Source organism: Trichosurus vulpecula, chromosome 5 (assembly GCF_011100635.1).
Source record: "Trichosurus vulpecula isolate mTriVul1 chromosome 5, mTriVul1.pri, whole genome shotgun sequence".
NCBI classification, from domain to species: Eukaryota; Metazoa; Chordata; class Mammalia; order Diprotodontia; family Phalangeridae; genus Trichosurus; species Trichosurus vulpecula.
In genome coordinates this window covers 7,329,686-7,352,486 of record NC_050577.1, presented here as the reverse complement: position 1 = coordinate 7,352,486, position 22,801 = coordinate 7,329,686, and the positions used below count along the sequence as shown (strand labels likewise).

At 47.9% G+C, this 22,801-nt stretch overlaps 1 protein-coding gene across 3 annotated transcripts in view; it reads left to right on the top strand.

Annotated features, from left to right (window-relative positions):
* Positions 1–351: 351 nt before the first annotated feature.
* ETV1 (ETS variant transcription factor 1) overlaps positions 352–22,801 on the top strand; it is a 90,366-nt gene continuing 67,916 nt past the window's right edge. The window contains exons 1-5 of one of the 3 annotated variants that reach the window (XM_036762115.1): positions 352–432; positions 886–1,062; positions 2,028–2,115; positions 3,851–3,898; positions 13,890–13,943. In XM_036762115.1, the coding sequence (XP_036618010.1) occupies positions 1,018–1,062; positions 2,028–2,115; positions 3,851–3,898; positions 13,890–13,943 (235 nt within the window). In that variant the 5' untranslated portion in view covers positions 352–432; positions 886–1,017. Of the gene's footprint in view, positions 433–587; positions 688–885; positions 1,063–2,027; positions 2,116–3,850; positions 3,899–4,380; positions 4,442–13,889; positions 13,944–22,801 lie in introns of those variants that run through there. The other 2 variants (XM_036762116.1, XM_036762117.1) reach the window with 2 other exon arrangements.

The following is a 22,801-nucleotide window of genomic DNA, read 5'->3' as shown; positions in this document are numbered from 1 at the left end:
ATGGGAAGGAGAGAGGGAGATAGGAGGGGCCCCCGGTTCGGGAAGCCCTGGAGGAAGGCAGCTAAGGTTGGACGGCCCCCGTGGGCGACTTATCCCCGGGCGCATTGGGAAGGACCTGGGCCGGGCCAGGGGAGAGGGCGAGAGCTAGGGAGCTGGGGAATGAGGAGCCGGGGAGCGGGGAGCAGGCCGGGGAGCGCCGCCTGATTGACAGCCCGAAATCTGATCTGGTGAAAGAGCCCGAGAGCCAATGGGAGGCAGGGATCCATCAGTTTGGCTCGGAGGCCCCTGGAGGAGAAGTGGGGGAAGAACCGCCAAAGCCAGCTCTGGCAGAGGCGCTCTCGGCTTCCGAGGGGGAGGTGCTGGGCAAGGATTCATGTTTGGATTAAATTGGGAGGGGAGTGTTGGCAGCCCAGCGCCTGGCACGGCCTTCAGGTGGGTCTCGCCCACAACTTTGCCCGTCTCTCCAGGCCCCTGTGCGGTCGGGGGTGCAAGGCGGCCCCCCAAAAAGGGGGGTGGCCATATCGGGCCGCCTCTCCTGCCTCCCGTTAGGTGCAAAGCAACTCCTGTTGATCGCCATTACGAGGCTGGCCACGCCGAGGGGGGCGCACGCCCGGACCCCCGGCCCAGAGAGCACGGGCGGCCCCCAGGAGCGAAGCGCCTAGGGCCCTGCCGGGGCGCTTTGTCTAGGTTCGGGCTGTGGGTCTCGGCTGCTACAAAGTAGCGAGCTCGGGCTGTGGGGCGGGCTGGGGCTCCAGGTGAAGGAGGCTGCGCGGGGAGGGTGCGTTTTGTGAATGGGTCTGGAGCCGGGTAATTAGCTATGCAAATGCCGGCGCTTCATTCACGGGCTTTGCCAGAGCCTAAAAGCAGCCTTGCGCCCCTTTCTAGGTCGCTAGCCGCTCGGATCGCTAGGAAACCTCCCCGATGCTGAGAAGGTGAGCGCTCTGCAGCTCCGCGTAGCCCGAGCAGCCCCGGTCCGGCCCGGCCCGGCCCGGCCCCGGCCCCAGCCGCCGCCTCAGGATGGACGGCTTCTATGACCAGCAAGTGCCTTACTTGGTCAGCAACGTGAGTGAGCAGCGCCCAAGTGGCTGTTTATAAACTTGACTCCGACTTATTTCTCCCCGGGAGGGGGGAGGGCTGCGCCGGGGGGGGGGGAGGGGGAGGGGGCGCCGGGAGGGAGTTGCTGGGCTCGTCCCCGCTCGAGCGCTTGGTTCCTTGCCTCTGTAGGGCGACTCTCCCTGTAGGAGCCGAGGCTTCAGAATGAGCGTACCTCCTTCCAGGGACTGGGATAAGGCATCGTTTTATTTTTAAGACTTCTTTTTGGATAGTTAAAGTGCGCACGATGAGAGGAGGAGGAGGAGGAGGAGGAAGAGGAGGAGGAGGAGGAGGAGGAGGAGGAGGAGGAGGAGGAGGAAGGCAGCAGCAGCAGCAGCTGCAGTCAAAGTTTCTGGCTGGGTTTGTCTGCCACATTGAACAGAATGAAGTTGAGACCAGTGTTGACACTTTCTGTTTTCAGGATTTTGTTTTTGTTTTGCGTGTGTTTGTATGGGGGGGGGATGGGGACGGGGGCGGGTTGAGATGAAATAACTTCTGTTGCATTCACTGTCCTTTAAAATAAATAGAGGAAAATGGATATAGTTCAGCCCAGCCCAGCTGACTGCTAAATGCATGTCTTCCCCTTGGCTGGATGCTGGGTAGGGAGCCTTCCATATGCATCTCTCTCCATCAAGATGCGTCAGGATAAAAAGCTGTGGGATGGCAGCAGCCTCAGGCCACAGCAGCAGCCGGAGCCGGAGCAGCAGCAGCAGCCTCAGTCTTTACTGGCTCGGCTGCCCAAAGAAAGCCCATCACCAGCTTTGACTGTCAGCTGGATCCAGGAAAAGAGGATTCCAAAGGGTGTCCCTTGGCAGGAGAGGGGGAGAGGGCACCCTAGACTCATCTTCACCCCCTCGGTTTTGCAAGTGACTGTTGCATGTGACAATCAGAGGTTCCAAAAAAAAATTAAAGTATTTAATCTTTCACATTTGTAGAGTCAGCGTGGGAGAAGCTGTAATGAAAAACCAGCAAATGTCAGGAAAAGAAAATTCATTAACAGAGACTTGGCTCATGACTCAGAAGGTGAGGTTTTGTCTTATTCTGATCCCCACCCCCCAAAAAAAGCAGAACTATCTTTTTGATGCCTTTTAAGAAACAAACAAAAAACCTATCCCTCCCCAAAAGCGTGTGTGTGTGTGTGTGTGTGTGTGTGTGTGTGTGTGTGAAAGACAGAGGCAGAGACACACAGAGACAGAGAGACAGAGACACAAAGAGAGAGACACAGAGACAGAGAGGCTGAGAGACAGAGAGAGAAACTATTTTGGCCCAGAATAGGACTTTGTTACTTGGAGCTCTTTGTGTATTGTGACAATCTGTGCTTCAATACCTTTTCCTTGTTGTGTCAGAGATTAATCAAAGAGTGAAAGGTAGAGTTCAATGTGCCATCCCTCCGTGACTCATCCATCCTTTTCTCCAGCCATGGCTGTACTTTTCAGTATTACAGCCCATATGGTGTATCAATAAAACTGTGAAAGGAGGGAGAAAAAAATTTGAAGATGTCCAACTCAGTTGTAGAAGCCAGTGAGAGGTCGGTCATTCAGATGTTGACACATTTTCATGAGCACTTGTGAGAAATTATTTAATATATGATTAAGGTGGAGCAGCATAATAGGGTCTCACACTACCCCTTTTATGTATACCTTGATGCAGTTTAAAAAGTACATAAAAACACTGAAAGCCGACCAAGTTCTTAGTGCATTAGATTGGTTTCAGAGCTTTGAGTTCCTAGTAAACCCTATTTAAGTCTTTAGTCGATGTTAATTTATGTCCCTGAAGCTTCCTTGGGCCCCCAGGGGGCAGAGGCTAAATATTAACCCTTTAGTGTCTCTCCTGAAATTTTAAGAATATGAACTGAAAGGCAAACTTTTCATCCAGGTGAATCACCTCCTAGGAAATCTCTCCTGCTGGCTCGCTTGCCACAGCTACTTAGGAAAAGTTTGCTATTCTTGGCTGACTGAAGTTAGAATTTTCAGTTCCAAAGTTTCTCAAAATACCCTCCTGAATCAGCCCACGTAGCCATTCAGAGGACAGTCTGCTTTGGATTGTTTTTAATTCTCAGAGAAAAGCCACGTTTATGCTTCTCTGCTCCTAATTTTAATAGACACTGGAAATAAACAACAGTTTACTTCTGATTATGGTGCCTTGACAGACCCCTGACCACTGAATCAACACTTGTAGATACGATAACTAGAATGCTAGGGAGTGATGCTGCATCCCCCAGCCAGTTATCACACAGAGTTAGTCTCTATCATCCCGGTCCTTGCTAGGACAGACATTTCTATGGGCCCCTCACCATGACAGGGGCCAAGTCTCTCTGAAGCCACAAGGGTTGATATAAGAAGGGTTTTTACATTTACCCCTCCCTCGATTTTACCTTCACGTTCTCTGAGGGAGAGATGGATTGATTGAAAGGTGTATATTACAAGGGAGAGAGAAAGAATGGGTGGCTGGGACAGTCCCTAGTGATGGTCTGTCTGTGTCTGGGGTACGAGCTGGATGCATTGAAGGATTCTGTTTTTTATGCAAGGGTTAATGACTTGAGTGGATGGCCCCCCTGTCCTCACAAAGCAAATATCAGGTATTGGCATGATCAAAATGAGAAAGAATCCCCCTTTCTAAGAGATTTCTTTTAATACTATTCCATATATAATATACATGTGTGTCAGAGAAAAAAATCAGATAACATTTTCATTTCATGAAGGATAAGATTAAAGGTTGAGTTGCCATATTATTTTATGTCTTCACCTTTTTTTTCCAGAACTCTTTCAAGATCTGAGCCAATTACAGGAAACATGGCTTGCAGAAGGTAAGGGGGGAAATGCTTGTAAAAAGGTTGTGGGGGGGAGGGAGGAATGAAACTCCAGAGGAAAAAAAAAGTCCTGAACTTGCTGTCTTAATGTTCAGACCAATTAATTGAGCTCTAAAAGAGCCACCTCATGTGTCATGCATACATTAGAGCTTCTGATGAGTTTGTCTTTGGGGACTCTGGGGCTGCTCCAGCCTGTGTCCTCACAAATTACCAGGAGAAACTGCTTCCAGCTCCCAGTCACATCTGCTTTGGGCAAGAACTAATGCACCAAGACTTCCAGCTCCGAGCCTCGACTCAGATTTTAATTGCCATTGATCAGGCTTATATGATTGTACCTCAGGAGACCTCCTCGAGTCAGCGCGGGGCTGGCTGTTTCCTCAGAAGCCGAGCGGCGGCAGCGCACACTTAGTCCCCCGTTGTCCTCTTGGAGTACTTTTTCTGATGGCAGAAATTAGTGGCTCTGGGTTCATCGGGACGGGATGCTTCAAGATTTGAGTGCGAGTGTCTTCTTTCCACCTTGTGCCCAACACAGAGCCTTGGGTGTGTATCGAGTGCATCAGCTATGAAGGGCTTGCTGAGGAAGCCTTGGGGAACTGACTCGGGCTTTTCCATACCTACCTTCTCCTTCCTTATTGTACATCAGGCAAGCAAGTGTTGGATGGGGATGGGGCTTGGCTAGTGCCTTTCTTGGAATTCCCCTTGCAAGACAGGGAGACTTCTAGAGGCTTTTTCCCTTTAATTTTGATTAGGTGAAGCAATATTGGGATCCATTGGGATCTCTCCTTCACTGGGTGATGCTGGCTGTATTTCATAGGGACAATGAGGTAGTGTTTCTGTAAAAGTGCAGAAGTTCCTGCTGTTGAAGGGTGTTTGTTTTCTTTGGGGATGGGGAAAAATCCTTTGGCATTTTATCTGATGAGCATGAGGCATTAGATAGAAGTGGCTTGTGTTATCCTGTTGGAATGGATTTTGTTCGAGGACTTGAGAGGAAAAGTTAGAGTTTCGGTGGTCTTTCAACTCAAGCCCATTTTATTGCAAGTTGTGGCATTGGCTGGATGGGATTTTCTAAGGGTGTTGGGCGCAGGCTTTCTTACCCTAAACTGCTTTGAGACAGAGGGCATTTCCCCCCTGAGAGTTGTGCCTGGTCAAGTTGCTGGAACATGTAAAGTGAGTTTCTTTGTTTTGTTGACATTTCAATTCTCCAAGCTTGAATATTTGATTTAGCTATTTTTTGTAAATGTTTGTGCCCCTAAAGCTCTCTTCACCATCTTGTAGCAAAGGGATTCTGTTGAGACACTAATAAAAGTTAGGCAATAAGAAGGGAGATGGGATTTAGAAGCCTGATTTGGAAGGTCACTGAATAGAATTTCTTGTAACGCATCACCCATCACCATAAACCCAGAGGTGACTTTTCTTTATCTCTTTTCCCCTGATATTATGTTATTGACCTCTAGCTACTGGTTTTGTAAAGTTGAAAATGTATCAGAAAACTTATCAAATTTATGAGATAATTTATTGGTGCATAGATTATAACTGAATATTCTCTTCATTGCGTTGGAACATTTTGTTACTTCTTACAGTGTTTAATGCTCACTGATTCCAAGTAAAAATAATTGCTGGCAGATTTTTGGGTGTGCATAGCAACCCTGTTCCTGGAATTTAAAAAATGTGGCATCTATAATTGACTTATAAATATTTTTATAGATATATAATCAGCTTTGGTGCATTTTTATAGTTTTGAGCTTGTTTCCTGTGGCTAAATGAATGAGTGATTTGAATGATCCATCCAAGTTTTCCCTTATGCTCTTAAAGTTGGTTCTATAAATTCTTACCCAGGAATTAAAAAAAAAAGACCCAGCTCTATAAGCCCAGGCTGAGGGTATGGTTGCTATTTTTGAAATAAAATGGGGTTTTATGCAGAAGCATTTTAATTCTGAAAGCATGAATATTTGTGCTGTGAATCCTAACACCTTTATGAATGCCGGGAGACCTCTGGTAAAGAAATCCTCCCATCCTGGTACTTTAGGTCAGCTATGCCGACAGAGAATCCTTGACCCTAATGCCTATGGTGCTTTATTTTTTTTTCAAAATAAGGACATTCTCTTATTTTGAGGTGAACTGTATTGCTCCTTCTAATATGTCTTAATGAAACTATAAAAGTTGATGAGCTGCTTTGAAAGAGGTGTTTAATTATCCTTTAATAATGAGGATTTGTTTCTTCATCATTTGCTTATTTGGTCCACCTTTTGTATGATTTCTTTATACTAACAGTTGAATGCAAGATTGTGGGTGTGCAGGCATATTTGTCATACGATGGTGTCAGGATGGCATACGCTAGCTTCACTTACTTGACTGTTTGGACCATTCTAGCCAAGAACAGATCTTCAGATTCGTCTTGTTTATCCAAGGGTGGATTTATCCATTTATGTCCTTCTGGATCTTGCCAAATTGGATGACTTTTTCATGTTTACATATTTCTTTTCATGATGCTCTATAGCCAGGAAAGTGACCAAGAAAGTCTCGAGCCATCTTGACCTTCTTTAAAAAACAAAACAAAATATAAATTTTTTGGCAATTAACCAGGCTTCTCCCTCAAGCTGAGAACACTGTGGGGGTAGTTATCAGGTTAGAAAATCTATTTATTAAACATATCTGCAGCCAATTATTCATAAAGAATGAGTGACAAAAAAAAAACGTAACTGGAAGAAAGTCCTCTGAAGGCTTTTGCCTTCTCTAGCCTTGCAAACTTTTATTTGCTATTTCCTGTAAGAATTTTTATAAGTGAAATGCAGAGTACAGTCTGTTTATTAATTGGTCATTGTGATAATTAAAATAGTTTACGAACTATATAGTTAATATGACCGGGGGAGATTGAAGCAAATAACTATACAGTTTTTAAAGGTTGGGAGAGGATTTCAAACCCATGGGGATTTTATGAAAATTCACTTCCTCTTTTAGGTAAGCAGAATAGAAACATTTTAGGGCAGAGCAATTCCAGGCTTGTACTAATTCCAGGCTTGTACTGCTTCCATGATCTGAATCACTGAAAAGTGTTGTGGGAATAATCTCTGGATAGCAGGTTTGTGACAGGTTTTGTCCAGTCCTGAAGTAGAAGATAGTTTATATCAGGTTCTCCATTGTCGAGAGGCATATGACAATGATTCTAAACATCCCCCCCATGTACCAATGTTCTATTTATGCCACTGCTATTTCCTCTTGGCATTTTCATATGCAAAATGCTTTTATTGATTGTGTGTATTTTGGTATTAGATTGCTGTTGGCAGATGGCAGTTATTCAGTGACTTGAAATAATTGGTTCAAATATTAACTCAGTGTCCTGTCAGTCTGTCTTGGTGAAATCCCTTGATTTTGGAACAGATCTAGAGGGTGGGGAAAAAATTGGCTTCTTGACCGTGGCCGTGTTGTCACTGACGCCAGGTGAATGTGCACGGATTTGGAGCAGTGTGCAGGGGGCAGGGACCGGAGGAAACATGACCGACGGGGTTTGAACAAAGTACGGCATTGACTAGAAATTTGTTTACAGATTTTATCACCTGAGGTCAACCTGAAAAGGAAAAAAAAATGCCTTTAAAACACCACGAAGTACAGCCCATTGACAGTTAGTGGGGTGACTCGCAAGTGCCCTTTTGGCACCGAAAATGGGGGAGCTGGTGAAAAGGCTTCCCTAATATGAATGGAGAACTTTGGTGGAATTCTCTCCCAAGGGTAGTTTTCTTGGCCATCAGGCACTATAACTTTTCTTTAACGCCTGTGGTCTCACTAAGGATGTCTTATCTGCAAAGGAAGGCCATGGGCCATGGGCCACAGGCCACACCTTGGGCTGATTTTACATTTTTTTTTACTTGCCCCTTCACTAAATAAGTCAGTTTTGCCTTGAACATTCAGGTGCTGTTCCTAAGACTTTATACTTGTTCCTGAACTTGTATAGAGAAATGATTTGGCGATATTAAAACAAATAAAAAATTCTGTATATTCTGGACATGTAATACACGGATGTCCAAAGATGGCATACATCTTGATTTATATGGGGTTCAAAATGACACTGTTGCAATTTCAGTCAAACCAAGAATCGGGTTGATGAGTGTGTGTTATTTATGCATGTCACACAGTAAGAAAGAAATGCCTTATAATTAAAAAAAAAAACTAACATTTTGTATAGTTAGGGAAAAAACAAAACCACAGCATCCAAATACCTGAGTGACTGGTTGCTCGGCGTTGAACAAAAGAGGTTTCACTTTGAGTGGAGATTTTCTAGAATTCAGAGGTACTCTTGGACTCATTTGGAGACATTTTCCATTTGGGCATCATGAAAATCAGGAAATTACTGTGTTAGGCCAGCTTGGGAGGGGAGGTGTCTTACAGCTCCAGGGCCTCAAGAGCATCCCGGCAGGCTGTTTCCTGGGATTGAGATACTCCCACAAAAATAGAGAGAGGGAATTAAACTGGACCTGGGGAAGTTTTTGAAACCTATCTAGGTTCAAGGCCACTGGACATCCTTGATGGTCCGAGTGGGCCATTGACAAGAATTAGATAATTTGTTGTTTTTTGGATGGTCTTCGATAGTGAGGTAGGTAAAGTCTTGCAACCTTTTACTAGGGTCAGGAAAACCTAACAGAGTTTTTAAAAGTGGGAGGGGGTGTCAGGAAGAAGAGAAGAAAGGAAGAGATCTCTAGGCCTTCTTTTAACTTAAGCTGAGTTGCTTTTACAAGTCACAGCAGATCAGCTTGAAGATGAGAGTGGAGGTTGTTTTGAGACCCAAGGCCAGGCGTAGAAAGAAGGGATGTGTTTAAAGAGTCTTAAAGCTTCTCCAGTGGGGGAAGCCACTTCCCTTTTGTCTCCCTCCCCGTGTTTATGCTAGAACATTAATTAATGCTTGTGTTTTTGTGCAGTCATTTTAAATGTTACCAGCGGATGTAGCCCTGAACCAGGCTCAGTGGACTCATGACGATTTTGTTCCATGGCCCAAAGCTCGATTTGGGGATTAGCCAAAACCCCGCTCAGTGGATCTGGGGAGGGGATAATTGTTCTTGGGTTTCATGATGAAGTTTAAGGAGAAAAGTTTCTCCACCAGCCTGATGTCTTCTAACCCCTTGTTCAGAGTCACATCGTTCCAGTGTGTGAAGAAGGCTACCGTAAGTGGAGCTGGCCTGCAAAAGGCAGCTTGACCACTGTACAGGGAACTCTCCTGGTCCCCCGGGGTCTCTAGGAGTCTGGCTTCCGGGATGGAACTGGCTCTGGCCAGAAGGGGTTAAGCCTCCGTGCTTTCCGCCTGTTCCCTTCTCTCAGACGTGCTCCCTCCTGGGCTGGCCTGGGCTCTGTGGGGAGACAAAGCCGTCAGCCCAGGGTGTTTGTACTGCCCAGAGTTCAAGTTCCCTGACTTCAGCCCTCTGGCAGGGTCTGACAGGAGACGCTTGCGGCCGGCCCACAGGGCTGAGCCTGGCCTGGCTGGGTTTTTGTGAATGGAGACCGGCCTCCAGCCCTGACTGCTTGTCTTGAGGAATGGTTGGGAGATCAGCTGTCTCATTCACTAGCAGAAAGAGTGACTCATACATCTTCTGCCTTGTTTGGCTCCGGGTCATTGTTTCAATGCTTGGAGCTGGTTTTAATTAAACATTAACCCCTTTGCTACTTCGCACTGGTGGGGCAGGGCTGTGGGCTCTGAGGTTTGGTGATTGTGCCCTTTCCCCCCCTCCAAAAAAAAGAAAAAAAATTCATGGGTTCCTGTTTAAAAAGGCAAAGCAGGCTCTTGTCTTCTTCGATAAACAGCTGATTGTGTAAGATACTTAAATGCCAACTTCTTTCTTAAGCACTAATTTCTATTCCATTTGGAAATAGATCATGCTTCACATAACTGTTTTGTATTTTTCTTTTTGCAAAGGGGCATTAAGGAAGCATTACTACAGAAAATGGGGTTTGCTGCTGCTTCTGTGGTATGCAAATTCTAATTAATATTTCCACGTGTTGCACCTCCCCCCTCCCTCCCCACATAGTGCTGAAAAGGCGGGGAGATGTTGGCTTTTAGGAAAAATGATCATTGAGGCCGAAGCAAATAGCTGAGAGTGCAAATTTTGACCATTTCAAGGAAGAGGTTTTCAGACTGGGTGGCTACTTGTGTCTTAATGTGGAACGTACTGATAGAAGCGCCGAGCTATTGCCAATAAAATCCACAGGCTCAGTCTCCTTGAAAGCCTTTTATTGGTCCTTTGGTCTCGCTTTTCCCCTTTCTCTTTCTCTTCTTCTCTTAATTAAGATGTGAGGAGAAACATCTTCATCTTCTGCAGGATCTTTGTGAGAAAGCTCCATCATCCCATAGCGAGGACCGTCTGGCGTCCATTCCCCCGATGCTGCCCTGCCTGGGTCAGTTTCCAGGTCTTATTGGCCTAAGAAAGCTGCGTTTTGGACCTAGCCGAAGAGCGCAGTCTGGGACCCATTGAAGAATGGGGAGGAAGTTCGTGCTTTCTTGCCCTAAGACATCACATTTTCCTTGCTTGCATCCAAGTTGTGTTTTTGGTTAACTGCTTCCTTCTAATCTCACTCAGAACTGGAGACAGACAGACAGATACACACAGCCCTTGACTATTTCAGGAGAGTGCTCATTCCCTAGCTCTATTCACTTTCTTAAGATTAGCTCCTGTGAAAATGTGAGTCATATGTTTTTTTGTTAGAGTTCTGTAATGTGCTCAGGCGTAAGTGTGAGGCCTATTTATTTGGTATCCTCAAAAAAAGAGTCAGTACGCCACCATCAATTCTCCTTACTCCTTTTACAAACTGTGCGTAAGCAGCTATTATCCAAGGACTTCAATGGGAGGGTAGAATGTAAGGCTTAGACTCATTTTTTTCCCCAGGCCCCTAATTTCTGTCATTCTCGCACACACCTCTTCCCTGGCTCACGTGTACATGCCTGCCCCGTCCCCCAGCACGCCCACGCACCAACATTCGATACTCTGCGTGCAGTATTGCAGATGTCATCCAAAGGATGGCGAAGACTTGGACGGGAGATTCTTTCAGTCGGTACATACCAACGCATGCAGTCTCCTATACGAGACTTCTCAATCTATTACTCACTGGTCATTTCTAACTCTTCTTGTAGAGGGATTTGCATGTTTACCAGGTTCCTGTAAAAGCCATCTGTTATAAAGCAAGGCTGGGGGTGGAACTGCTACAGATGACTCCCCCCTTCTTACTCCTTATCAGAGGCACTCTGACGCTCAAGAGACTTTATTTTCATAAAGTCACCATTTGACTTTGCTTTATGAGGTGTTACCATATTTTTATTAAAAAAAACTTATGTTTGGGGCGTGATTTTTAATACCCCATTCACAATTCATAAATCTAGGTAATATGGAGGGAAGAAGCAACACATTTTAAAATCAGGTTTTATTGATGTATTTTTTTAACATTACCATATTCCTCCTTTCTCCTCCCCCTCCTGGAGAGCAATCCCATAACACAAGTAATATTTTTAAAGGCAGAAAAAGAAGAGGAAAAAATCAGTATAAGTGATCAATACATTGAAAAAGTCTGAAAATCCATTCAATCAATGCACAAGCCCTGTGGACCTCCCACCTTAGCAAAGCAGGGGAATCTCACATCCATAACTCTTTGCGGCCAGGCTTGGTCTTCACAATTTTGCAGTGTTCATGTTTGACATTTTCTTCGGTGGGGGTGGGAGGCGGCATTCTTATTGTGGTATCTGTTGTTTTCTTAGTTCTACTTGCTTTATTGTGGATCAGTTCACGGAGATCTCTCCAGACTTCCCTGTATTTGTCACACTGGCCATTTCTTCTAGTGCGGTAATAAATAGTTTGCTGTATTCCTGTACCATGGTTTGTTTAGCTGGTCTCTAGTTGATGGGAATCTGCTTGGTTTCTAGTTTGAAATGTTTTGAGGAGCTGGGAGGATGATGCTAAATTGGAATGACAGCCCTTACTTTCAAGGATGATTCAGGAGGAGATGCCCTTGGCTTGGTTGGATGTAGATATTCTCAAATTGGGCCGTGTCCCGTTGTTGGCACAGAAGAGGAAAAAACACAAAATCTCATGACAAGATGCTTAATTGGGCAGGGATACAGGGATAGAGTCTGACAGAGAAGTCCTCATTGGGTTAACTTCATGGGGAGGGAATGTCGTGGACAGTCGGAATCTGAGATGGTAGAAGGGAAGATTAATCATTAAACAGACACATGTGTTAGAAAGCGGCAGGAATCTCCAAGTATCCTTTCTTTCTCCTCTGAGTAGAGAGACCATGGAGGGTAGCAGATTTAGAGCTGAAAGAGACCTTCAAGGCCATTCTTGGCCTACTTCACTCTCTGGACTCTTCCAACCCTTCCCCATCAGCCCGCCCGCCTAGGAGATGGTGCCACCCTGAGGCCTGCCTTCTTGATTGTCCAGTCCCTAGCCCAGACCACCATTTTGTGATTATTTTACTCCTAACTAGTCTCATTCTTCTGGACTTGTCCACCTCTTTGCCAACAGCTTTGCCCCTTTCTGGGCACTCTTCCCTGTCCCCTCACCCCACTTTCCTGATGGCCGTTATCTGTTATCTTTCTCCATTAGAATGAAAGCTTTTTGAGGGGAGGGGGTTTGCCTGTTTGCTTGTATTTACACCCCCAGCACTCAGCACAGTGCCTGGCACATGGTAAACAGTTATTAAATGCTTCATCTGTCGCCCATCTAGTCCAAACCCCTCATCTTGGGTGATTGGCCCATGGTCAAACAGCCAGTAAGTTTTGGAGCTGAGTTTGAATCCAGCTCTTCCTGATTTCAAGTCCATTTTGCTGTTATTTACCAAACATTAAGAAATTTGGACAAGGTCTCATCATATCTATGATCTGGCCGCAAGAAAAAGCCTGTTTTCAAGCTGAGTGGTGAAGAGCCCACTTAACCAGACATCGCTTGAACCAAGTCCTCGGGCCCAATTCTTAGGCCTAGGAAAGCAAAACAAATTAGAGAGCTGAGTCAGTGCACAGAAGACCAAAGATCCCTTCAGCTCTGCTCTCTTGGGAGTCCTGGGAAGGCAGCAGTGGGAGTGGGGAGAGGGTGCCTTTAACTTCTGACGTGTTTTCTAGGACGGGATGGTTTGGGGTGCACTGGGGGAAGTGATCATTGCTATTTAATCTTGAAACCAGATCCTGATGGAGGCACAATTGACTGAGAAGAGGTCTGGGCAGTGACTCGCCATCATGTCTGGGGGCATTTTGTTGGGCTCTGGTGGGAGGTGGAGGCCATAGGGAAATGAGTCTCCTCTCTTTGGGGAATTGGGGCTTAATCTGGCTTGCTGTGGCAGAGCTGAAGCATTTCCAGGGCAGAGAGAACAATGGTCTAGAATTTGATGGATGCCCAGGAAGAGTCAGGGCACAGAGCGCACAAGATCGTCTTTGTAAAGCACTCAGGGCAGTGTCTGCATGTGGTTGGCCCTATGGAAAGATACTCATTATTACTGTTTTTGACAAATCCCTAATCCCCAGCATTCCTCCTCTCCCTCCCTCGGCATGGACAGAATTCGAACCCAGACAGGCTGCTGTGGGTATTTCTGTTATGACCCGGCAGACTGGGCAGAAGAGACTTGCATGAGAAGATGAAGTTGATGGTGTCCTGTAGATAGATGCAGCTTTTATTTCACATTGGAATCGGTCTTTGAGTGTCTGTGGGCCAGCAGCCTTTAGAAGCAGGCTGTACTCTGTAAGACACAGCTAAAGGCAGATTGCCCATGGGTGGGATCCAGAGCCCTGGGGATATATATCGAGTTCTGAGAATGGGCAGTGGCCTCCAGGATTCTGGGCTTGCCGAGGGTCCCCTCCTTGGGTCCAGACCCACTGGTGCCTCCCGAGGTGTCAATGCCAAGGCTGTAGCTGGGCTTCCCTGCCCTTCCCCTACCCCCATCCCATCCCCCGACCTTATTTCTCCATTATGCTTTGGTCGTTTGGCTCATTTTTTTTTCTTTTCTTTTCTTTTTTTTCTTTCTTCAGCTCAGGTGCCTGACAATGATGAGCAGTTTGTCCCAGACTATCAGGCTGAAAGTTGTAAGTACAGTGTGACTCACCTCTTGGATGCCCCTCCTTTCTTTTCCTTCTCTCTTTCCTTTGCTTTTGTGGTTGGCTCCCGTTTTCCTCCTGTTGACTTACACATTTTGCCAGATCCTTCCTCCCCTCCAGTTTGATGGTGATTTTGTTTGGTGGGGTGGCCCAGCAGAAGGCTGCCAGGATGAAGGACCCCTGCCCTGCCCAGCAGTCAGTGAGCATCCCACCTGCTCGGTGGGCATCTGCTTCTTTAAGAGGTGGTAGAGAGGGTCAGGTGTGTGTACACTCCGAGGCAGTTCATCATGTACCTGGGAGAGTGCCCGGTGAGGGGAAGAGAGGCTGTAGCCGTGGCTCCAGGGAGGAGACAGAGTGTTGTACAAAATGCACAGAAGGTCTGTGGGGTCCCAGAATGTCAGTGCCGGTGTTCTACTGGAGTCACTAGTAAACATCTACCCCTATTCCTGTTAATGACCTTGGTGTCCCCTGCTTCAGGACCTATGAATTTGTCTGGATCTCTTGTACTCAGTCCCCAGCTCAGGAACTCAGCAGCTCTTTGAAACTTCATCATTGACCCCAAGTTCTGGAGGTGCCACGAGATAGCACATGAGCAGCCCCCGGCTGTCAGCTTGGTGATCCTTTCCTGGGCCTGGCTCTAGGGAGTAGCTCCAAGGGAGGCCTCGGGTGCCTCCTCGCCTGGGTCCCTTTACTAATATGGCTCCTGTCAGGGTCTCTTTCTTCTATCACCAAGCACCTGACTTAGAGTAAGGTCTTATTTGGCAGCAGCAACAGACAGACTAGCTCGTGCTGATACCTTGTTTGGGAAAGAGAGCACAGAAAGCCTTTCCTCTGTTTATCAGAAATGGTCAGTTGGGTCGCTAGGCTGGGCCAGCGCCGAGAGGATGAGGACAGTGGCACCCAGGTGTGTTCAGTACTTTTCAGTTATGCATCACGCCCAGACTCTTGATATGTGGCAAAGCCAAGGAACATTGAATGTTAGCAAGGATGGTTTCCCCCCCACCCCCTGCCCCCAACCTATGTGCCAGACCACACAACTCATCCCTATCAGTTTGGACCACTGAAGCCAGACTTCCCAGGATTGTTGGTTCCTGGGATCAAATGAGAGAATATTGGCTAAGGGCTTTGTAAAACTTAAAAAGCTATGGAAACATGAAGTGCAGCTGTAATTTTTGTTACACTAAGAGACCTTAGAAACTTGCAGTTTTCAGAATAGTAAATGGGGGCAAGGCTAGGGTAAGGCCACTCATTGTAAATGGCAGAGCCTGTTTATAAGCTCATGTCTTCTGAAGGAATGAATTAAAAATCATTTTCCAAGCACTCAGTGCGTGACAAGCATTACTAAGTTCTAGGGATGTAGAAAGGACTTCAAAGATGGTCCCTGCCCTCAGGGAGTTTGCAGTCTAATAGGAGGGTGGATATTTTGGTTTGGAAGGTTACCAAGATGGGGAATGGTCTAGCAGAACGACTGTGAGTAGGGTGGATGGGATTGATTATTATTCCAGAGCAGACAAGTTGGGGAAGGGGAGATCTGACTACAAGCCCTGGAGTCACATTGGCTATTGATAGTTTGGGGAAGAGACTGGCATATTTGGTGTGCCCCGTGCATAGCCAGCCCCTCAACCCAGAGCTTTCATGGGTACCTTGGTAAGGGACAAGAAAAGATGCCAGGAGGGGAGGGAGGGAAGGAAGGAGAGAGGGAGGGAGAGAGAGAGAGAGAGAGAAAGAGAGAGAGAGAGAGTGAGAGAAGAGAAAAGGAAGGAAGGAAGGAAGAAGCTAAGCAGAAATGCTACTCTCCTTCCAGCTGCCAGGGCATGCTCCCTTTCACACTGACTCATGGAGGAGGAGCCCAGTCCGACCCTCTAGCAGGAGGGATTGGGGAGACTTTCTGTTCTGTCCAAGGGGCCTAAGAACTTCTCTTACTCCTTTTGCATGTCAGCAGCTGCCTTGCTGGATGACTTTCCTATGGAAATCGAACTCATTACCTCCATTATGCTGATGAAGAAATGGGGAAATGAGCCAGCTTGCTCAGTGTAGAGCCAATGATAAGGGAGTCTGGTAGACCGAGTCAGGGTTCTTGGTTCTTGGTGTACTTCATCTGCTTTGGGCGTCACCAAGGTGAAATAGGTGTTACAAATGTCACCTCCATTTTACAAATGGAGAAACTGAGGCTTGGGGCACAGTGACTTTCCCAGGGTTCCTCAGTTGCAGGGATCTGAAGTCCAAGGCTCTGTCCACTGCATTTTTTCTGCCTCCTACTGAATGGCTTGCTTTAATAGGTCATTCCTTTATGTTACCTTATATTAGATTTGCTTCATGTATTATAATACCATCCCGCAGGGGATAGGACCTAGACTTGGGGGAAGTCCTGCATGAGGACACTCCTTCCCCATGCCCAACTGACCCCCTTCCCTAGCATCCTGCAAAGCACTCAGAGATCATGAGGCTTGCTCAGGGCCACACAGCCAGGTTGTCTCAGAGCGCAGGACTTGAACCGAGGACTTCATGCCCGACACCCAATCTCTACCCATTGTGCCTAATTAGTGAAGCCTGGGACTTAGTCCCAGTTGCCGGGCAAGGTACAGCTACTTTTCAGTTTTTCTTTTCTCCCAACAAAACATATTTAAAATATTATTTAGAGTCTTCTCTTTTGACTTGGAAAATATTTGATGTTTACACCTTAAAGCAACAACCATATGTTTAGTTGTTTTTGGGGAAAAGAAATCCTACGTCTAGCTTGATAAATCTGAGCAGATTGTTGAACTCGGAGTCAGGAGGATCTGGATTCAAATCCAGCCTTGGAGACTTACTAGTTGTGTGATCCCAGGTAAGCCGTTGTAACCGCTCTCAGCCTCAGTTTCCTTGTCTGTAAAAGGAGCTTTAAAAACAACCTCTCCCAGGGTGGTTACAGCGACGCAGGATCTGTCAAGCTCTTTGCAAACCTTCAAGGACCAGCCGTCTAAATGTTGCTGCTGATGAGGAGGACGTTGCTCAGATGCAGGGGTCTGATCTAACGGTCTGGTATCCTGGGCAGGGACGGGGGGGGGGGGGTTCTCTGAGGACCCTCGGGTACTGACAAGAGGAATCTGTAAGCCAGGCCAGGGCCTCCGTGGGGGAAGGGAGGCACTCAGGGGGTCGACGGCTTGTCGCATTAATATAAAAGAAAGATCTGTGAGGAGAGGGAAAAGGAAGCCCGGTTCTTTAACCCGGAGAAGAGGAGCCAAGTGTTAACCAGGGCTTTCTCTGCGGTCTGGGGTGACCGGCCATTCTTGGGGACTCTTGGAAATGGAGAAGGCGGGCTCAGTTTATACTCAGAAAGGTCATTTCCTGCTAGTTGGAATTGCGCAGTTTGGGAAGTAACAGGGCCATTTGTCTGGCAGCTTGTCAGCGTGGTACGGCTGCTGGTGGGGGAAAGGCAGTGTGGTTCAGTGGGCTGGGCCGGGCCTCCGCGACCCTGGGGTTAGAGCCCGGTTCTGCTGATGCAACGTTGGGCACGCTCGCTGGCCTCTGTGGCCCTCAGTCTCCTCCTCTGTCACATGGTGGGGGTGGGGCACTCTGCTGGCTCTCATTGTAGGAGCCTGTCCATGGAGACAGAGAAGTGGGTTTGGCTGTGCTGCTATTATTCCCGCTTTAAGGATGAGGAAACTGAGGCAGACAGGGTGAAGTGACTGACCCAGGGTCACACAGCTAAGAAGCGTCTGAGGCTGGATTTGCACTCGGGTCCTCTTGACTCCAGACCCAGGGCTCTGTCTGCTGCGGTACCAGCTGCTTGAGCCTGAGACTTGGTTTCTTTGCTTGTTAAGTGGAGATCATCCTAGCACCTCATTTTGGTGGTTTGTTGTAAGAAACAGATGCGGTCACATGGCGTGTGCGTGTGTGTGTGTGCACATGCATATCTGCATACGTGTGTACATGCATATGTGCATACATGCACATCCGCATACATGTGTACATGCATGTGTGCATACACGTGTGTATGTGCATATCTGCATACGTGTTTGCATGCATATCTGCATACGTGTGTGTACATGCACATCTGCATACGTGTGTGTATATGCATATCTGCATACGTGTGTGTATGCATGCATATCTGCATACGTGTGTGTACATGCATATCTGCATACATGTGTGCACGCCTGCATCCGTGGATCCGAAGGCGTGGGGAGCAGGAGGTCCAGCCCTGTGATTGCATCAGTGAAGGCAAACCCCGGTGCAGACACGTCTTTACCAGCGTCAGTCTTCAGCGCCTTCACCGCTTCTGCTCTTAGAAATCAGTGGTTACCCGACTACTTCGGGTCCCCCAGCCAGTGTGTCCGAGAGGCAAGATTTGAACCCAAGACTTGCCACACTGAAGGCCAGGCCCTTATCCCACTGCTCTTTGGAAAATATTGAAGGTCTGTGTAACTGACAACTATTATTGTCACCCACATCGTCACCCTCATTGTTTGCACTTGGCTCTTTCCCTACATGATGCTAAAACTTCTGGCCAAGTGACTCCCCTCAAGGCTGAGGTCACAGAGTGTGGAATTGCATCCAATGCATGGGGGGATCTGCTGTTTGTGGATCAGGACAGCCTGAGCAGGAATGTGGAAAGGGAGGTGTGGGCACTCCGGTGGAGGCTCCTTCTGATCTCCTCCCATGTTCGGTACATCTTTAGGTGTCATGGCTCATTGGGACAAGCTGGGAAGAAGGGGTCTCTGCTGGCCCCTGGGCTGAACTTGTCTTTCCTGAGGGATAGGGCAGGCAGAGGGCTGCAGCAGCAGGAGGAGGAGTGAGATGTGGTTGGGAGGAGGAGGGAGGTATGGATAGGAGGAGGAGGGAGGTGTGGATTGGAGGAGGAGGGAGGTATGGATGGCAGGAGAGAGGTGTGGATGGGAGGAGGAGGGAGGTATGGATGGTAAGAAGAAGGTGTGGATAGAAGGAGGTGGGAGGTATGGATGGGAAGAAGGAAATGTGGATGGGAAGAGGAAGGAGATGTGGATGGGAGGAGGAGGGAGGTGTGGATTGGAGGAGGAGGGAGGTGTGGATTGGAGGAGGAGGGAGGTATGGATGGCAGGAGAGAGGTGTGGATGGGAGGAGGAGGGAGGTATGGATGGTAAGAAGAAGGTGTGGATAGAAGGAGGTGGGAGGTATGGATGGGAAGAAGGAAATGTGGATGGGAAGAGGAAGGAGATGTGGATGGGAGGAGGAGGGAGGTTTGGGTTGGAGGAGGAGGGAGGTGTGGATGGGAGGAGGAAGGAGGTGTGGATGGGAGGAGGAGGGAGGTGTGGATTGGAGGAGGAGGGAGGTGTGGATGGGAGAAGGAGGATGGAGTGGATGGGAGGAGGAGGGAGGTGTGGATGGGGGAGGAGGGAGGTGTGGATAGGGGGAGGAGGGAGGTGTGGATGGGAGGAGGAGGGAGGAGGAGGAGGAAGGTGTTGATGGGAGAAGGGAGGCATGGATGGAGGGAGAAGGGAGGCATGGATGGAGGGAGCAGGGGAGAGCCTCAGCCAGTGGACATGGAGAGGCCATTTCAGAGTGGTGGGGTGGGGGGCCATGTAAAAAGGCCCCCAGAGGTGGAGAGGGCCAAGTGAGACTGGGGAACAGTCAGTGACCAAAGGGATGTGAGGAAAGTAAGTCCACAAAAGTCAGGCTGGAGCAACTTGCCAGCGAGCTTGGAGGGCCAGTGTGTGTCAGAGGAGACTTGAGGCGGAGCTTGAGTTTCTTGTGCACTAGGGAGCTCTTGAAGGTGGGAGAGCAACACAGTGGTGTAGAGATATTTCTGAGGCTGTGATATGATGAGGCAGGAGGTAGAGAAGAGGAGATTTCAGCATCTTGACTTAGCGTTAGCCCAGGAAGAAGATTGTAAGCTTCTTGAGGGGTGTATAATTTGGGTCATATTCTTAGTGTCTCATACAGTGGCTGATATAAATAGATGCAAAATTGATGCTGGCTCAATTGACCAAACATTTCTTAAGCATTTCCAGTGAGTCGGGAAAAGAGGATATTGAGATTTTAAAAAGACCTCTCTGCTCTCAGAACTTGGAGTGGTAGGCGGCACATACCTGCATACCTGGATGCCAGGGAAGTCAGTTCAGGATAATGTGGGGGAGGGTCCCTAGCCGCAGAGGTGAGGAGATGAATTTGCACGGTTAGATTATTGTCCTGATAGGATTGTCAGGCCTTGACCTGTGATTGTCTTGCGGGGGTGGGGCCTGCTGGGAAGGCCAAAAGAATAAGAAGTCTCAAGGGGGGATAATGGGAAGGAGTGAGTAGAGAAAGATAGGAGCTGAGAGAGGAGAAATGCTTGATGGAGTCAGGTCCCAGGGGAAATGGGAGTCAGGGGAAGGAGTGTGCTGGCCCTGGAAATGTGGACCCCTCCAGTTGAAAAGCAGAGGGAGGCAATGGGGGAAACAGGCAGATGCTGCATCATAATAAAAAAGGAAGTCGAGTCATCTGCCCAGCCAAGGTGGTAGAGGTGGGGTTTGCCTTTCAAAGCTTAATTAACTTAGTTAAGTCTCTGACCATGCTGATGGCTGTTCAGCTCCATGTCCTGTTGACCCGCATTGGTGGGCCTCTCATCTCCATCCTGATCTCAGTTGAGGAATAGGTGCAGCTGAGGGAGCTGGGAGGCCTGGCCATGGTTTTGTTAGGACTGGATCAGGGCAATTTCAGCTTTCACTTTGGTTTGTGGAGTATTTAAGAAGCCTGGCATACATAACTCGTTTCTGTCCTGGGTCTTTGCTTGCTCAGTAAACAAGGAGGGAGTGGGTCTCAGGGGGAGTGAAGGGCTGGGAGGAGGGCCAGGCCGGGGGCTGGGCTTTCATTGGGACATTCCTCTCTCCAGCCCCTCCCCCCACATGATGCCTTCCTGTCCTTATCTCTGAGAGGCAGTGGGGCTTTAAGAATGCAGGCACACATGGACCCCTTCTTTGTGGTGGAGGTGTGATGCTGTCAAGAATCAGCAGAACTGTGGCAAATTGCGATTCCCAACCCTTGAAATGCATGTGGGGAAACATTCAGCAGCCACCTTTGCTCTGTGATGGGAGCAGACTTGGCAGCCCAGCTGGGGTAGAGGGCATTGCTTTCCTGGGTGCAGCTCAGGCTGTAATTCCTTCAAAGAGTTAATTTGTATATCAATTGGCATTTTGTTTTGGAAGGAGGTGTAAATGGAATCATTTCAAATGGGCCAGAGAAACTCACTTTCCAAGGGATGAATCTATTTATCATGTAAGGGGCCATTCCTTAGTTTTTTGTTTGAATACAGATACATATGTATATTTTGTGTGTGTGTGTGTGTGTGTGTGTGTGTGTGTGTGTGTGTGTGTATGTATGTAACATTTGCAGGAGATATGCACATTCCTGTAGCAGATCTGACTGTGCATGACTGGGCAGGACCAGTGTCCTTAGTTACACATCTGTGAGGGCCCCCAAGGGTTTCCCTAATAGGACTTCACTCCTCCAATCCATGAGGGCTTGTGAGCATGCTTTCTGCCCATTCTGGGTGCTGAGAAAGGACACTGGATTTGGATTGAAAGGACCTGGGTCTGAGCCTGACTCTGTTCCTTGCTCTGTATGACCTTGGGGAAGTCACTTGTCCCTTCTAGACTTTTGATTCCTCCTCTGTAAGATGAGGGAATTTAGGCAGATGCCCTTTGGGGTCTCTCCAAGCTCTAGAGCTGGGATTCTGTGAAAGGAGGCCTGCCTGGAGTGTTCACACTGCCCACATGCCCTGTGCCTCCTGCCTCAGTGGGGACCAATGCTCCATATACGGCAAGTGCGAAGACAGACATCCCAGGACCAGCAGGCACCATAGGCCCTTTTTGGCAGATCCTGCAGTTGTTTTCTGATGGCTCGAATGAGTCCTCTCGGGCTGTATTTCTGAAATAAAAATAAATGTCAGTGGGAAAACAGGATGCTTTAGCAAAAGTGTCTTTTACAGACAGCTTCACAGGAATGCATCTATTTCATTAAGTGTGGCGCTCCTACGTAGCGCTCTCCCAGAAGCCTGGTGATGGTGGGCATGTCGTAACTGCCTTGGGGCTCAGTTTCCTTGGGAAGATGAGGATGTTGGTCTAGATGAGCCTTATAGTCCCTTCCAGTCAGGAAGTGCCATAAATTCATTCAGTAACAATTTATTAATAATCAGTGTGGCATAGTAGATAGAGAGAGCCTGCCTTGGGGGTGGGAGGACTAGGATTCAAGTCCTGCACTGATATTCCTACTGGCAGAGGAAGCCCTGGGGCATCTCTACAAGAAAGAATTACCGGCTGATCTGTATGTGCCGAAGAACCTTCTTCCCCAGGAATGGCTTAGACCAAAAAAAAAAAAAAAAAAGAAAAGAAAAAGAAAAGAAATTACAGATCCTGACAGATAATAATAACATGCATTTCTCTAGTGCATCAAAGCTTGCTCAGAGTTTTATCCAAGATGTGATCCCATCCTTCTGCAGCCGTGCAGGGAGCACACTGCAGGTGTCCTTCTCCCTGTTCTACATATGAGGGAGGTGAGCCGTAGAGAGCTGAGTCAGTGATGCCCGAGGTCAGGTCCAGCTGAGGTAGGACTCAAACCCAGGACTCTCCTGATCCTATGTTGGCTCACTCCTCTCTGCCCATGCATACACGTGAGGTTTCTTTGGCTGTCTGACCAGCACTAGCTTATTTAGTGCCTGTGTGAGGTCCTGTGCTGGGGGCACGAAGGCCAAATAAGCAGCTGCCCTGGTCCCTGGCAGAGCGCACCTGATCCTGCAGCAAACCAGGTTTTCTAATCTCTCCTTGCTCAGCCCAGATGTCATGACAGGCTCCGAATTCAGCCCACGAGGCCTCAAGGAATGAGAGGCCACGTTTCTAGGCGAGTCTCCGAGTCAG